The following is a 16,979-nucleotide window of genomic DNA, read 5'->3' on the forward strand; positions in this document are numbered from 1 at the left end:
AGTGTATAGAGGACAGACAAAAATGCAAATTCATACACATTTTGCAATCCAAATTATATTATACATTAAAAACACCTATATTAAACAGAATATTAAGGTTTCAAAGTCAAGCACTCAAACATTTCCTATACAACCTTAATTCAGCCACGTTAGGCATATCTATTATGTCACTCTTTAATTATATCATTATATACTATTTTCCTACAGCACAAGCTTTAGGTCAGTGCACCAGGATGAACCTGCTGTAGAGATCAACCGAAGTTGGTGTACTACTGGAGAGACTTATCTGCAGGACCCCAGATTCCTTTTGCTGCAGAAGTTTGAAGGTGTGTACTGGATGAAGCAAGGCACTACAAGAAGAGAGAGTATTGTGTTTAAGGGTATGTCTACACTACCCACTGGATCAGCAGGTAGCGAATGATCTATCAGGGATGGATATCACATCTAGACAAGACTCGTACGTCGATCCACAGAGCGCGCTTCCCATCAACCTCCGGAACTTCACCAGGGCAAGAGGCGGAAGCGGAGTTGACAGGGGAGCAGTGGCTGTCAATCCACACTACAAGGAAGCAAAGCAGTGATTCTAAGTCGATTTAAGATACGCAACTTCAGTTACAAGAATAGGGTAGCCGAAGTAGACGTATCTTAGATTCAATCCACCCCCTTAGCATAGACCAGGCCTAAGAGCATTGACTACTGGCCAAAGAATTGGATTCTATCCCTTCTTCTGTCACAGAGTTCCTACGTAAAGCTACACAACTCACTTACAGGGAAGTGCCGTAACTGTAGTTCAAGATGTGTCCCCCTATGGATGCTCAATGCTCATGTGCCTTCAATTAGCAATTTCAGTAGTAGTGCTTGTTTCATCTATGGATCTGCCTTACGCATCCCCCGTGCCCCACACCTAGGCTACACAGGGCTGTGTGGGTAAACCATACCCTTAGTTTCTTCTCTACTGCAAAGTCCCATGAAGAAAACGCCAAAGCAGAGAGTAAGGAGGACAGGTAGTGGAACACCTATTGGGGCACCACACATTGAAGAATTATAGTCACTGCAAAGGGTAAAATTTCCTTCTTTGAGTAGCATCCTAATGGTGTTCCAATTCAGGTAACTTTGAGCAGTATCCCCAGGATGTGCGCTTCGGATAAGAGTCTAGTAAAGAAGACAGAACTACACTGCCCACTGCCACAACAGTTCTAGACGCATAGAGCAAGAGGCACAGTGTTTGGAGAAAGCATGTATTGTAGACCACATACCAGTCCTACAGATTTCAAGTACTAGAACATCTTTAAGGAAAGCCATAGATGTTGACTGAGACCTAAGGGAGTGGGACAGAGTCCTAGCAGGAGGGCTGACATTAGCAACCTCATAGGACATGATGGTAGATCCTAAATCCACCTGAGTAGTCTCTGGGTAGAAACAGTAGAGCTTTTATATCTGTTGGCAATGGAGGCAAATGTTCGAGAAGACTTCTGAAACGTTTGGTCCTACTGAGATTAAAAAAAGGCCAGTGCTCTTCTAGACATCAAAGTATGGAAAAAAAGCTTCCTGACCAAAGTTATGGGGGGCAAGGGGTGTGTGGAAAAATGTATAGTTTGGTTCAGATGAACTCCCCAAACTTCTTCCCTAAGGTATTATCGATATTGGAAGTAGGGAAACTTTGTCCTTGAAAATACTGTAAAGGAGGATCCACTATGAAAGCATCAAATTTCCCCAGTTCAAGCCAACATAATAGCTATTAAAAAAAGCTGTCTTTAGAATAGGTATAATAATGAACAGGTCACTATAGGTTCAAGAAGGTCCTAGGAGACCCGATAAATAGATTAAGATCCTAGAATGGAGCAAGGTCTTTACTTGAGGGAAGAGGTTCCCCAGTCCTTTAATACAGTGGTTCTCAAACAAGGGCTGCCGCTTGTTCAGGGCAAGCCCCTAGCAGGCTGGGCCAGTTCGTTTATCTGCCGCGTCCACAGGTTCGGCCAACTGCATCTCCCATTGGGCACAGCTCACTGCTCCTGGCCAACGTGGGCCGAGGGACATGCTGACTGCCCTTCCTACAGTCCCCTTTGACTCTGAGGGCCAGTGGGAGCTGCGATCGGCCGAACTGCGCACGTGCAGGTAAACAAACCTGCCTGGCCCGCCAGAGGCTTTCCCTGAACAGCAGCAGCCCTAGTTTGAGAACCACTTCTTTAATAAGCCTTACAGTTGTGGGGCAAGAGACTACTGAGAACCCTTATACTGGAGAATGGAAAGCTGATATTGTAGCCAGATGAACCTTAACTGGGATACCTTATAAATCTGTTTTCTTCAGCTGTAGCAGGTAATTCAAGATAAATACAAGTAAGGAAAATTCAAGTGCAATTTGCAGATAGTCACACCAACTGCAAAAATCTTTTTCACTTCTGAAGGTAAGAATCATGCTTAAATTTCTTCCTGCTGTTTAACAACACTTGCTATACCTCTGCCAAACAAGTGGACAGTCTACCAGCAAACCATTGAAGAACCAGGCCTTGAGCTGGAGAATTTTTAGGTTGGGATGCAATTCATATCTTAAGATAAGCAAAGCATGGAAGTTTACCTGTTTTTAATAGATTGTGTCCCTGTTCAGTAATGTTTTATACCATGCTTATTTTGGCACATAAAGACTATCATTTGTCCTGCCTGATTTTGTTCTTCACCTTTAGAATCCAAAGTGTTGAGAAAAATATGTAATTACAGGCCCCTTTGTCTAAAGAAGCAGAAAGGCATCTGCCGAAGGCTGAAGGCCACCTCCCCCAAACAGAACAGACAACACTTCCTATTTGTGGAAGAGGCAAAGAAAGCCAATTCCAGACAGCGCCACATTTGGAATACAGCGTCTAGGATTGGTGACCTAGCTATTTTTCAGAGTCCTGGAAGAGGCCTCTGCTGAGAATGTTTTGTATTCCAGAAAGGTGCACTATTGAAATGTGACTACAATAGGCTACACACCAATTCCATAACTTTATTACTTCAGTACACAGAGATATATCTCGCTCTGCTCCACAGGTTAATATGAAACACTCAAGCCTCATTGTCCATCAAGATTTTGATGGACTTCCCTCAGAGGTAGAAAGTGGATACAGGCATTTCTGACTGCCTGTCGTTCCACCAGGTTGATGTGGAGACTGGTCTCCTGAGGTGACTATGTCCCCAGCACTATATGGACACAGATGCACTCCAATGGAGTAGCAACACATCCCATAGTATGGTGACCAATGGAACTGGGTGAAGAAACATCGGTCCCGAAATTGTGGGGATTCTTCCATCAGTCATGGCAAACAGATTTTTTTTTTTTTAAACAAAATCAAAGCTGCGTCTCCTGATTAGTCTATCCCTGAGCCACCTTGAAATCTGCAAAGATGTAACATTGCATGATAAAGGTGCAAGCCACTAGGTGACCGGAAGCTGCAAACAGAATCCTGCTGAGGTTTCAAGGTTCACTTGATTGCTCTTGACAACGTTTAATAAAGTTATGAATCTGTGCATAGGCAGATAGGTCCTGGCAGTCAGCAATCTAAAGATGTCCCTTACGTACATATTTTCCACATAGGGGTCACTGTAGACTGACATGAGCTGAAGGCCTAACTGCAGGAATAGCGATAGTGCCCTGTGGGTTGCTGACAGCACTTCCCCATAAAACCAACCCTTGAACAACCAGCTTTTTAGGTATGGGAAATACCACACCTGCCACTAGACAAGGTGAGCAGCCACCACCACTAGAACCTGAGAGACAACTCTTGGAAATGAGACTGAAAAGAATCACATAGTCTTGAAAGTGCTTCTGGCTTTTCACAAAATGTAAGTATGTTCTGTGAACCTGGTGTAACACAAATTGAAGTGTGTCTCTTGTAGGCTGAGGGCTGAAAACCAGTCCCCTGAATCTAAGAATCACCACTGCCAGAGTCCCAGTCTGAATTTTGGGACTTCACAAATTTGTTTAGGAATCTTAGACCTAAAATACCAGTCTCCATCCTCCATTTCTCTTTGGTGCGAGTAATTAACTCACATGGAAACCATTCCTCATGTAGAGCCAGGACAGACAACTGCTCCTAGCAAAGGAGGGGTTTTATCTCCTTTCTTAGTAGGAGCTCATGAAAGGAGTCCCTGAAGAGGAATGGGGATGTGAAATGGATGGCGCAGCCGAACGTAACCATCTCCAAAACCCATTTGTCTGTGGTAATCTAGTCTCATGCATGTTAGAAATGAAGAGCTGGCTTCCAAATGGCGGGAGGGAGGCAGGCAAACTGTTTTAGCTGGCAGGCTAGAGTGAGAAGGCTTCACACCCTCAACCAGCCAATCAAAACTGGTGCTTTGATTAAGCTAGTTGTGTACTTGAACCAGATAGTTTATGGTTCTCTTCCTCTGGAACTCAAGCTTCTTTCTTTGTGGTTCTGTGGGTCTCCAGAACCTGGAGAAAGGTATCTGGTGGGATCTCTATGCAGTGTGTGATCTATTACTAAGCTTTTTTTTTTTTTTTTTTTTTTTAAATTGCAGGGGTATAATTTCCCAGCAACTGCAGACTGGCTCTGGAGTCTTTCAGAGTATGGAAGGACTTATCTGTTCTTTGAAAACAACTTAAGCCCACCTAAGGGAAAAAAGTTCTTCACCATGCTTTTGGCCTCCCTTGGGAAACCAAACTGCTGAAGCCCACGATGACTGCTATCAGAAAGATGGAATGGGCCACAGTGTCTACAGCATCTACTTGGAGAGATGTCTGGGCTAATAATTGTCCTTCTGCACTGACAGTTTAAAATTACTCTTTGTTCCAGAGGGCGGTTCTCAATAAATGCTTACACTTTGTATAGTTCACATGATTGGCCTGGTAATTAATAATCTGAAGTCAGAGCGTCACCAATACATAAGACTTCCACTCAAAAAAGATAAACACATTTCTGGTTCTTGTCACATGGGGTCACCTTGGCATCATGCGGTTTTTCCCAGTCATTTACTGCCTCCACTACCAGTGAATTAAGAGAGGGATGAAAAACAAAAAATGTTGAGTCCTTTATCGGATCTTCTGCAAGTTGTTGGTTCTGTTGCTGGAGTCTGCCAAACCACCCTCATGGGATCCAATATCGCCTCACTGATTGGAAGGTCAGTGTTGTCAGTTGGAAGATACCCAGTAACTTTTGTTGTGACTCCTTTACCTCTGCGAATGGCATCTGAAAAAATGAGTCTGCCATGTACCTTATGATGTCTTGGAATGGCTTAAAGTCATCAGCCATAGGTGGTGAAGGGGCATTATAGCTTCATCAGCTAAAGACAAGGAGATAACAGATGAGGAGGCTACTCCTCAAACCACTCTAGCTTCTTGTTCCTCAAAATGTCTCCCTCACTGAGGAAATGCTCTGAGGTAGTAGAGAGATTGTCTCCCCCTCATCCCAGCACCCTAGGCTCAGAGCCCTAGAAACTGCTGTCTGTAAGCAGCCCAGGGATCCCAGCATGACCATGGGAAGTGGGAGATTAGAAGGTGTTCCATATGGGAAAACAGGGTGGCATCCAGTGTTTCTTCCACTGCTTGTCATGTCTTGTCCTAGATTCCTCCCTATTTCTGTGGCCTGCAGAGAAAAAAAGAGTTCTGGTGAGGGTGGGTAGGAGACCCAGTACTAAGACTAAAGAGGCTGCCTAGATGAAGTCCCCTTCATCCTCTTCCTTATAAAAAACAGTGGATGAGCCACAAATGAAAATGGTGATGAATCATGTAGGTGATAAATGGGCATTCAGTTAGAGACTGACCCAGTCTCAGTACTAAGGGACCCACTGTGCCCATGATTAAACAGAGACTGTAGTTTCTCCACTACAATTAAGTCCTTCTAATACCAAAATTCTTGCAGTAACCAAATAGGATGTCAGTACAACAGGATGGTCCTCCCCTGGAAGTAGACTGTAGTGAGGGTTTAGAATGTCCCGATGGGGTGCCAAGTAGTACACCTTCAATCTATATGGTACTAATGGATCATCGAGGGCAGTACAGTGGTTGAGGAATGCTTCGCCTTGCTGTCCCTGTTATGCCTGGGTCAGTACTGTGGCTTTCAGAATAGTGTTTGCTTTTGGAGGAGCTTCTTGTTTTTCCAGCCCTGAGTATTACTGTAGGAACCTGCAGCCTCCATGGAACCGGACCAAGAAGTCAATGATTCGGAGACAGCTGACTTAGAGAGAGACTTGAGGTCATTCTGGAACAGAGTCCTTATGAGACAATCCGTTTTCTTCTTGGGGCCTTTAGAAGTCTCAGAGGCCATCCCCTTCGACAGAGATTCAAGGGGCATTAGATCTGCCTGGAGACTGATGCAGAGGCAGGTTCTCCTGACCTGGCTACAACACAGGGCAAAGGGAGCGTTCCATCATAGAATGCTATGGAGAGTCCAAAAGATAGAACCTTGTGTGTCATAATGGTTAAGCCCCACAGTGAATCTCAGGCACTTCTATGGGCCAGGTGGGTGGCTAAGTTGTACACAGCATGGGCCAAGGAGGTGTCTTGCAATATGAAAACAGAGGGTAAATCCCCAGAAAAACTAACGAGAGCTTTTTAATACTTCAGTGGGTGCAGAGCACTGTCTCACTAAACAGCTCTGAGACTTCAAAAAGGATAAGTCCTCAATTGTGGCCTGCACCTCTCTTAGCATGGCTGATGCCTGGAGCCATGACTCTCTGCACATGGTCACTGTGGATGTAGCCACAGTGTCAGAGGCCTCCATCACCACCTGAAAGATGATCTTGGCCACAGCTGGTTTTCCCCCACTTAAGTCCTTAAGCTCCTCTCTGCTTTCACGAGGGAGCTTCACAAATGAGGGCGTCACCCTATCCACACTTGACCAGTAGGGGCTGGCAAACTACCAGATACAGCTGCAGCTAAGATGAAGGATATGACTTTGGGGGGGAGAGGGGGAGGAGGAGCATAGAGGGTGATTTGGGGTCTTTCCTTTTTCCTCTTGGAAAATCAACATGAGTAAGGAGTCTGAATTGGCTGAGTACAGAATTATTTAAATCCCATAGGCGGTGGGAGGTAATCTGATGTGTCTTGATCCTGTTTCACAGTTGGCATTTCTGTGGCTGGCGTCTGCCACAGTGCTTTGGCTAGGTCAAGCAGTCCATCACTAATGGGAGAGTTTTCCTGGCTGGACCAGCTGACAGGATGTCAAACAGCCTGTGGGATTCACCGATATGACAGAAATCTCAGGTCTCCAGAGTCCCCAGTATCCTCACAAGTAACTCCTAGAACACTTTAAAGTCATCAGGGTGCCAGTATTGACGCCAAGGCTATCACTTCAACACATGAAGATGAGAGATCCTTTGGCAGTGACATGGTGCAGGAGTTGCTCTGCTTCTGGATATGGCCCTGCCTGATATTCAGGGACTGGTGGTCTGGCCAGGGATGCTGGTGCAGAGAGAGATCTCTTCCTCAATGCAAAACCAGTCTCTGATGCCAATGTCCAAATGACAGGCCACAGCACCTGCAATAGGGCCAGAGCAGCATGCTATAGAAGTACAGCTGAGGTTGCTGGGTGTTGTCAGACTGGCACTGAATGAGTCAAGCCAGCAGGGGATGAACCCTGCAGGGGAAAAGCCAGTATGGCTCTTAATAGCAGTAATCACAGAACTCAGAGGAGATGGTTCTCTGCTCAAAGACAGGAGGCATATATGCTCCAGTGATAGTGAAGAGTAAACTTCTTTTAGGGGTGACACAGACACACAAGGCACACCAAGTATTAAGTCTGTACCAGTGCTAGTAAGAGGCTGGGCACCAACAATGGTGCACACCTAGGAGTGCATTGTCAAAACCCAGACTAGCAGAGTCCACAGTGTCACAGGCTTCTCCATTTTTTATGGAAGGATGCTGAGCTTCAGTGCAAGGGCATCAGAGCTATGTTAATGCCAGGTCTTTTCTTGGTGCAGTCTTCTCCACAATGGTCTTTGTCATCATTTGTCTGTTCAATGTGGCACTGACTTATCAAGCAAGACTCTGGAGTTTGCCTCTTAGCAGTCTGAGGAGACCTTTGTGGGCTGTTCAAGAAAACGCAAATCAAGAAGCTGAAGTTCACGCTAGCAGAGAATGACAAGCATCTGAGATGTGAGATCCTTGCCCCACCCCTCCTAAAAAAGAAGCGGGGGACTCCTATGTCCATTGTTCAGGGAATTAATCCATCACAGGATGGATAAGACTTGAAGTCAGGGGGTGGACTGATCTCACCAGTAGAGAGTTTGAATCAGTCCTTGGAGGTCAAAATATAGGAAAATGAGAAGTAGAAGACTTTGAAAAGTTTTAGCCTGAGCTAACAAGCAGCAGTGGGGTCAGACACTCATCAAATTCCATCTCACTGCCATGAGTGGTAAGAGAAAACTGAGGGAGGGGGCGGGCATGCCTTCGTACAGGAGTATGAGGAGACAGAGTATGTACACTGATCCAGACACCTTTAAAAAAGAGCCACTCTGTTCTCATACATGTGAGGTGTATGCTCACCTGCAGTCGGATCCACAGTGACATATACGCAAAAATAATATTTTAGAGAGGGAGAAACTTACTGTGAGCTTAGCAAAGGGATAAAGGACCACTTACAACGTTTTCATTACAACAGAATGAAAAAGCTATGTTGAAATATATGTAAGATTTTAGAACAGGCAAAATATCTTACTTGTACAGTAAGGTATCAGGTAATCCACATCTGACTCCCTGTCTGAAGTGTTAAAATCTGTAACACTACTGCACCATGCTCTCTTTTCATAGATACAAATATACAATATATAAATGAAGCTGCTCTCCTACCTGAGTAAGCTCATAAGCTCTATAAGCCAACAAGGAATTTACTTTATTAGCATTCTTTGAAACATGGCACTCATGCTTTGGTGTTGGATCTAATGCACTTTTAACTGTTGATTCCATTGTTTTCACACCCATATGGTCATATACGCTTTTCATTTTTCCCTATAGAGCAAAAAAGAAGAATTGCAGGGTTAATTTCTTAACTATGTCAATCATTAGAGCAGCTACAGATAAAGTACAACAACACTGTAAGAATGAGGTAACTGAAAATTTAGTTACAAGTATTTATAAAAGTCATTCTCGTTCCATCTTTGAAGAAAAAGCACAAAATTATAGGAACAACAAAAACAAACCAATTAAATCTGCAGAGAAAGAGCTAACTTGTAGTTTAAAGTTAATATACGCTTTTAATAAAATGATTACATTTTCTTCCTACTACAGAGCCTTGTATACGTTCAGATTCTCTCCAAAAATCAGTAGCAGAATTCTATAACAAGCCCTCAAAAGCAAGAAAGCTTCAGTAATATGAAACACAGCCTTAAAGATAAAAGCTACGAGTAGAAGTTACCTTTATTATTTTAAAAATAATCACGTCACCAGTTGCTCCACTTCCAGGGATTGGCCTGTAATAAGTCAGCATATCTGGAGAGATACACACCTGATGAGGAAGAGAGAGTACAAAGTTAAGAAACAAAGATTCTGAACATTAAAATGTTACAGTTAGGAGATTAATCAGCATGACAAGAGTATCAGCCATTCTATAATAAGACAAATATCAGTTCAGTAAAATTGTAGCAATATTGTAGCTACATGGAAGAGCAAACATCAAAAATTGCTTGATGAGAAGCATAACGTGACCAGCCACATTTCATGCTACTACATTAAACTGTGGGCAACACTCCACAGTTAAGCTTGGCAGAACTTGATTTTTTTCTTTGAATCAATTTTTATTTTTTACAGTTGTAGGGCTGGGAATAGGCAGAGCTGACAGCACAGGAAGCCCCCTGCAACAGCACTGCCAAGAAGCCCAGAACATCAGGGCACAAGATGTGCAGGTGGCTGCAGTCATCCTGGCCCAACGGAGCAGAGTCCCGATGATGGCAAGGACGATGACAAGCCTCAGCTGTGACCACCATACTGCTAAAATAGTTCCTGCGCAGGGATGGCTCCTACACTCTGGCTGGTAAATGACTGAGCAAGGCCATGACAGTGGAACCATAGAGAGAGCCCTGCATGGCCATGGTGCTGGGACACCCAATCTCTGAAGGCACAAGATATAAGAAATGCCCCACTAGGATTCCAGCCTATCACAGACTCCTGGCCAGACTTGTGTCTGTCAGCCCTTCCCCTATTGTTTGCCTCTGTGCAGAGTTTCACCTGAGTTGGGGGTATAGTTATGCTGGAAGGCCTTAAATGGGTGCCCTCAACCAGTTCTTTGATGACAGACAACTGCAGGAGTGCAGAACTACAGCTTCAAGCTAAACAGATCACAGGGGCTCCATGTGCTCTCTCCCCCTAATCTGGTTTTCCAATTGTCCCCAAAAATGAATAGGATTCTGCCTATGGATGCCTAGAACATTCCCTGAAATGTTGTAATTGGGTAATTCATTTTTCCTTCTGTGAAATCCATTTTTAAGACAAGCTTAATTTTGTGTAATTCGTGTATTTGTGAATTGTATTGCTCCTGAATAAAAAATCATTACCTGAAATCAGCTGGGTGGGATTTTTCTGAAGGGTAAGTGCAAATTCTGGGAAATGCTATGGCAAGGACAATAGGTTTAAAGTAATATCACATTCATATCGTAAAAATCATACTGTATGATGTAAATATACAGAAAGAAAAGTGAAAAAAGATAGTTACCCATGGAAGGGCTGCCAAGAATTGTTATTTTGGAATGGCCCACCTGTAGCCCTTTTTCACATATATTTTGCACCTGAATTGAACAAATATATCTAATTTTAGATGCATACATATTTGCAAAGTAAAGTTAGACTATGAGTGGAACAGGCAACAGTTTAATAAACCTCTCCTTTTTATGAGTACATACTCTAAGTTATATTTCTATGCAAAATACTTAATACACAATTAGCGTAATCTCAATTATAACTGTACCTTATGTTACTGTACAACTCTTAGGGAAGTAGTTCTCAAATTTTGTACTGGTGACCTTTTTCACATAGCAAGCCTCTGAGTATGACCAGTCCCCCCCACCCCCCCCAATTTAAAAAAAACACTTTTATATATTTAACACCATTATAAATGCTGGATGCAAAGCAGGATTTGGTGGTGTCGAGGCTGACAGCTCGTGACCACCCCATGTAATAACCTCATGACCCCCGCCCCCGTTTGAGAACCTGTCTTAGGGAATAAACTTAAATGCATGCCAAATATGGACAGTTTTGTTCGCTGCGGAGGCAATGTGTTTATTGTTATAGCTCTATACAGCTTAACCATAGCCATCTAAAAAATTATAGAAAATAAGATGTTCTTGATCAACAGCCACACACTTGAAGATGTAACTACATTTTGATGATCTCTGTATCATAAAAAGGTAAAGAGAATACAGAATCTTTTCTTCCTCCACCCTACATCCATCATAACGTAGCAGCAGAAGGGCCCCATCCAATATGATGCCTTTCCTATAAGATCCTGATTGCCAATATGGCAGATTATGTAGGGCTGTTGGGGATATACAGCCTCATTGAGGAGGACATTTTTTATATATAAATTTATTTTCATACAGAGAGTCTGATCACAGAGGACTACATCCCAGAAATCAGCATGAAGATAAGATTTTTTTAAACTCTCCCTGATTTTACATCAGAAGGAAGGGACTCACTGCAATAGTTCCAACATGTCACGCAACAATTTTCGGGGGGGGGGGGGGGGGGGGAGAGGGGTGGTCTCACTTGTGTTCATGTCAAGAGAAAGGCAGTACAAGTTACCCAAAGATCCCCCCCCCCCAAAAAAAAGTCTCAAAATCAAGCAGGCAATATCCCTTTTTGAGGTGTTAGAGCATGCATATTTTAAAAAGCCAAATGTTTAAACACACAATAAGTAAAACTTAGAATGCTTTTTTTGGGGGGGGTGGGGGGGGGTGCGGGGGTGGGGTGCGGGAATAAGCATAAGCCTAAGCCGTATGATCCCAAAAGGTAAAGAAAATAAAACATTTGTAACTGAAACCCTAATTCCACAGCATAACAGATCAGTTCTGTGACAACATTCCACTCTTCCATAATTACTATGACTGCCTTGTGCTGAATTCTGCAGATGTAGAACACATATTGGTAGTTAGTGGAAACTAAAGTCATCAATAATTCTATTTGAAAGACCATCCCAAAGCAGAACATGAACTTAAAATAGCTTCTCTTTTTTTTTCTTTTTTTTTTTAATAAAGCTTGCCTCTACTCTACTCACCTGAGGTCGATCAACCATCAGAAACGCATAGGATTCAACAAGCTCTTTTTCTAGGCGACCATCACATTTCAGTTCTCTGCGTTTTTCTGTGAACTATTATCAAACAAATCTTAATAATGCAATGAAGAAATCAGTATTGGCACAATCAAGTGCCACCTCGCTTCCAAGAAGTCTAATTTGGCTAAGTTACAGTCTACACTGTTAGCTCTAGGTGCAAATAATCAAGAGGCCAATTTGAATGAAGTTAATGTTTCAGCACAGTTTCCAATAAACAATTTCAGAAGAGAGCGTGTATCCTTTCACCGTGGAAATGGGAGGAGGAAGCATTCAGCTTAAGTTCTCATATATCATTTTGGACTTGCATTCTAGATCAACTTCTGAACCATAGGACTTGCATCATCACTTCTGACCACTGATTTCTGTGGCACAAAAACCAAGTCCGAATTTCATATTTTGTTAGTCTTGCCTCAATGCTATCAGTTTGTCTTCAGTTACAAAAATTGATACAGTTACAAGCAAGCCTGTACTGGACCCATGTGTTATTTTAAACAGAATAAAAAGGAAAAAAAAGTTGCCCTTTAACTAGTGCTTTCATTTTCAAGAAAGCAGAAGCACATTAACAAGGCTAGATTCTTCTCCCCATGCTTGAGAACTTTGTAGTATTCAGCCAAACTACGTAGTCACAAAAACACTCAGGAAATCACCAACAGTTTGTGAATTGTCTGAAAACAAGACAATACACAAGCCAGTAAAATCTGATGTTATAGTTCTAGAATGCAGTGATATTTTTTGGTGTGGCACTGAGGAGACAAACAAGTTTTTTCTTCAAGAGGGTTCAGCACAGTATTTTCATGACTGCTTGTTAGTTTTAAAGCCACACTGCTTGATTTGCTAATTCAGCTATTGAACTTGTTTTGCCACTGCTTCTGAGAGAACTATAAGTCTAGAAGAGATATGATTTAATGCAAGAGAAATATTTAAAAGTTAAATAGACCACTAGTTTATGTAGGAGGCATTAAACCTGTATTGGAAGATACCACCGTTAATTTACAATAATTAATTTACACCTCAAAATTGAAAGACAAACAGGAAGCACAAAGAAGCTCAGATCTCAAACAGCGGCACTGGCACTAGCTCCCCCTCACATTTCCCCCCCCCAGTTCAGGGTGCTAGAGTTTCATCCACCATAAAACTCTTAGATATTCCTGACATCAAGCCAGCAGTATGAGACTTCGAAGCATAGTCAGTAGTAAAATTGCTGGAACAGTAGTAGTCTGGACATTTTGGGCCAGATTCTGCAATTGGATACCAGACCTCTGAAGAAGCAGAGTCTTGGTTACTGGCTCGGCTATGACCAAAAAGAGATTTAAATGTTGCAGCCTGTTTTCTGCACTACAATCTTCTGATATCTCATAAATTTCCATTAACACCGGGCTTAGACTTGGGGGAGGGATGGGGAGGGCACACAGTGGCAGAAGAGTCACAGTAGCTCTCCTATCAGTAACTTCATGTAGTGTTAAATTTTATCTTTACCTCAGTTCAAAATGATATTCACAGCAACCAGTCTGTTTTATTCAGAAGAATAACGAGGCCAGGCAGGCAGGAGAAACCTAAAGGCCTCCGTAATAGAAATAGTAGGGTACATAGCGGCTAACAGGGGAGTTTCAGTGGGAGTTTCCAGGGGGAGGTTACAGGGGAGACCAAGGCAGAGGAACCAGGAAGGCAGACCAGGGAAGAGGCAGGGGTCTGCCAGCAGCCCAACGCTCGTTGGTGGCCTGCGGTGTGGTGTGAGGCGTGGATTGCCAGGCACAGAGTTGGAGCGCTATTATGGAGGCGGAGGTAGCAGGTACAGACACACTGAGGATGACCGGATGCGGTAGCTGTGGCATGTACATGGTCCTAGAGGGAGCACCTGCCAGGAGTTTCATCTGCATGAAGTGCCGCCTGATAGAGCTGCTGGAGGAAAAGGTAAGGGGACTGGAGATGCAAGTGGAGACTCTGGCTGAGTTTAGAAGGGGATTTGAGCAGATGATGGAACACAGACATGATGAGGCACAGGGGACAAGCTCAGACGAGCGGATAGAAGCAGGACCAAAGGACTCTGAGGAGGGGCTGCTGGGTGAGGAAAGTGGACGGTGGAAGCATGTGACTAGGAGAACCAGGCAGAGGAAAAGACGGGCCAGCGATGGAGAAATAGAACTCAGGAACAGGTTGCTGAGTTGGGAAATGAAGATGGAGCACAGCAGGCTGCTGAAGGACAAAGGGCGAGGAAGAAGAGGCGAGCAGCTAGTCCTGCAGAAGGAGGGGAGGAGTCGATGGAGGCGACACCAAGTTTGAGCCCTAGGAGGACTGTAAGGGCGAATACAAATCAAAAGGAATTGCGACCACCTGCTGTGGGGGATAGACCGCAGAATCGCACTGTCGCCAGGAAAAGGCAAGTCTACGTGATTGGAGACTCTTTACTGAGAAGAGTAGACAGGCCTGTAACTAGACCTGATCGGGAGAACAGAAGGGTGTGCTGTCTGCCAGGGGCTAAGATACAGGATGTGGACCTGAGGCTGAATACGATCTTAGCGGGAGCGGGAAAGAATCCGTTGATTATCCTTCATGTGGGAACGAATGATACGGCTAGTTACTCGCTGGACTGTGAGGACTATGCCAGACTGGGGAAGAGGCTCAAAGACATCGAGGCTCAGGTGCTCTTCAGTGGGATTCTGCCGGTTCCTAGAGCGGGGCGACGAAGGAGTGACAAGATTATGGCGATCAACAGATAGCTTAGGGAGTGGTGTTATAAGGAGGGCTTTGGGATGTACGGTCACTGGGAAGTGTTTACGGATAGACGACTGTTCGCTCAGGATGGACTCCATCTAAGCAAGGAGGGAAATAGAATTCTAGGATGGAGGCTCGCCGACCTCATCAAGAGAGCTTTAAACTAGGAAGTTGGGGGAGATGGTTGGGAGATGCTCGGGAGATCTCCACGCCGGAATATAACCTGGAGAGGAAAGTAAACAAAGCGAGAGGGGATACCCTTGCGGTCCCAAGATTTGATCCAAGGAGGAACAGTGGAGTAGAAACCAGAGTAACGGGTGATGCTGGTGGTAAAAAGGTCTCTGCACGACGGGGGAAAGAATGTCACTGATGCCAAACGCCGAAAATTAAAAGGTCTGTACACTAATGCGAGGAGTCTAGGTAACAAGATGGAGGAACTGGAGTTACTGGTGCAGGAAGTGAAACCGGATATTATAGGGATAACTGAAACCTGGTGGAATAGTACTCATGACTGGAGCACGGGTATTGAAGGCTATGTGCTGTTTAGAAAAGACAGGAAGAAAGGCAAAGGTGGTGGAGTAGCCTTGTACATCAATGATGAAATTAACTGTAGCGAAATAAGAAGCGATGGAATGGATAAGACAGAGTCTGTCTGGGCGAAAATCACACTGGGTAAAAAGCAACTAGAGCTTCCCCTGAGATAGTGCTTGGCGTGTGCTACAGACCGCCGGGATCTGATTGGGATATGGATAGAGACCTCTTTAATGTCTTTAATGAAGTAAACACAAAGGGGAAATGTGTGATTATGGGCGACTTCAACTTCCCGGATATAGACTGGAGGACGAGTACTTGCAAGAATAATAGGGGTCAGATTTTTCTGGATGTGATAGCGGATGGATTTCTTCATCAAGTAGTTGAAGTACCAACGAGAGGGGATGCCATTTTAGATTTGGTGTTGGTTAGCAGTGAGGACCTCGTAGAAGAAATGGTGGTAGGGGACAACCTTGGTTCGAGTGATCATGAGCTGATTCAGTTCAAACTAGATGGAAGGATAAACAAATGTAGATCTGGGATTAGGGTTTTTGACTTCTCGAGGGCTAATTTTAAAGAGTTAAGGAAATTAGTTAGGGAAGTGGATTGGACTGAGGAATTAGTGGATTTAAATGCGGAGGAGGCCTGGAATTACTTTAAGTCGCAGCTGCGGAGACTGTCGGAAGCCTGCATCCCGAGAAAGGGGAAAAAAACCATGGGCAGGAGTTGTAGGCCAAACTGGATGAGCAAGCAACTCAGAGAGGGGATTAGACAAAAGCAGAAAGCTTACAGGGAGTGGAAGAAAGGCGGGATCAGTAAGGAAAGCTACCTTGGTGAGGTCAGAACATGTAGGGATAAAGTGAGGAAGGCTAAAAGCCGCATTGAACTGGACCTTGCAAAGGGAATCAAAACCAATAGTAAAAGGTTCTACAGCCACATAAATAAGAAGAAAACAAAGAAAGAAGAAGTGGGGCCGCTATACACTGAGGATGGAATGGAGGTTAAGGATAACCTAGGCATGGCCCAACATCTAAACAAGTACTTTGCTTCAGTTTTTAATAAGATTAGTGAGGAACCTTGCGATGATGGAGGGATGATAAACGGGAATGTGGATATGGAAGTGGATATTACCGCAACTGAGGTAGAGGCCGTTCTTGAACAGCTCGATGGGACGAAGTCGGAGGGCCCGGACAATCTCCATCCGAGGATATTAAAGGAACTGGCGCGTGAAATTGCGAGCCCATTAGCGAGAATTTTTAAGCAATCGATAAACTCGGGGGTTGTGCCGTATGACTGGAGGATTGCTAATGTAGTTCCTATTTTTAAGAAAGGGAATAAAAGTGATCCGGGTAATTATAGGCCTGTTAGCTTGACATCTGTAGTATGCAAGGTCTTGGAAAAAATTTTAAGGGAGAAAGTAGTTAAGGACATAGAGGTCAATGGTAATTGGGACGAATTGCAACACGGATTTAGTAAAGGTAGATC

General features: G+C 43.9%; 2 protein-coding genes across 2 annotated transcripts in view; one reads left to right on the forward strand and one right to left on the reverse strand.

Moving 5' to 3' along the window:
• Nucleotides 1–4,827, forward strand: part of CCDC66 (coiled-coil domain containing 66) — an 86,568-nt gene extending 81,741 nt beyond the window's left edge. Inside the window, exon 24 of the mRNA XM_030568680.1 lies at nucleotides 214–4,827. The gene's annotated coding sequence lies outside the window, so the exon portion shown is untranslated. The remainder of the gene's footprint in view (nucleotides 1–213) is intronic.
• The window catches only part of TASOR (transcription activation suppressor), a 61,427-nt gene that overhangs the window by 32,109 nt on the left and 12,339 nt on the right, over nucleotides 1–16,979 (reverse strand). The window contains 5 exon segments of the mRNA XM_030568686.1: nucleotides 8,780–8,938; nucleotides 9,345–9,390; nucleotides 9,392–9,434; nucleotides 10,638–10,710; nucleotides 12,195–12,287. Of these exon segments, the coding sequence (XP_030424546.1) occupies nucleotides 8,780–8,938; nucleotides 9,345–9,390; nucleotides 9,392–9,434; nucleotides 10,638–10,710; nucleotides 12,195–12,287 (414 nt within the window).

This window comes from Gopherus evgoodei, chromosome 7 (assembly GCF_007399415.2).
Source record: "Gopherus evgoodei ecotype Sinaloan lineage chromosome 7, rGopEvg1_v1.p, whole genome shotgun sequence".
NCBI lineage: Eukaryota > Metazoa > Chordata > Testudines > Testudinidae > Gopherus > Gopherus evgoodei.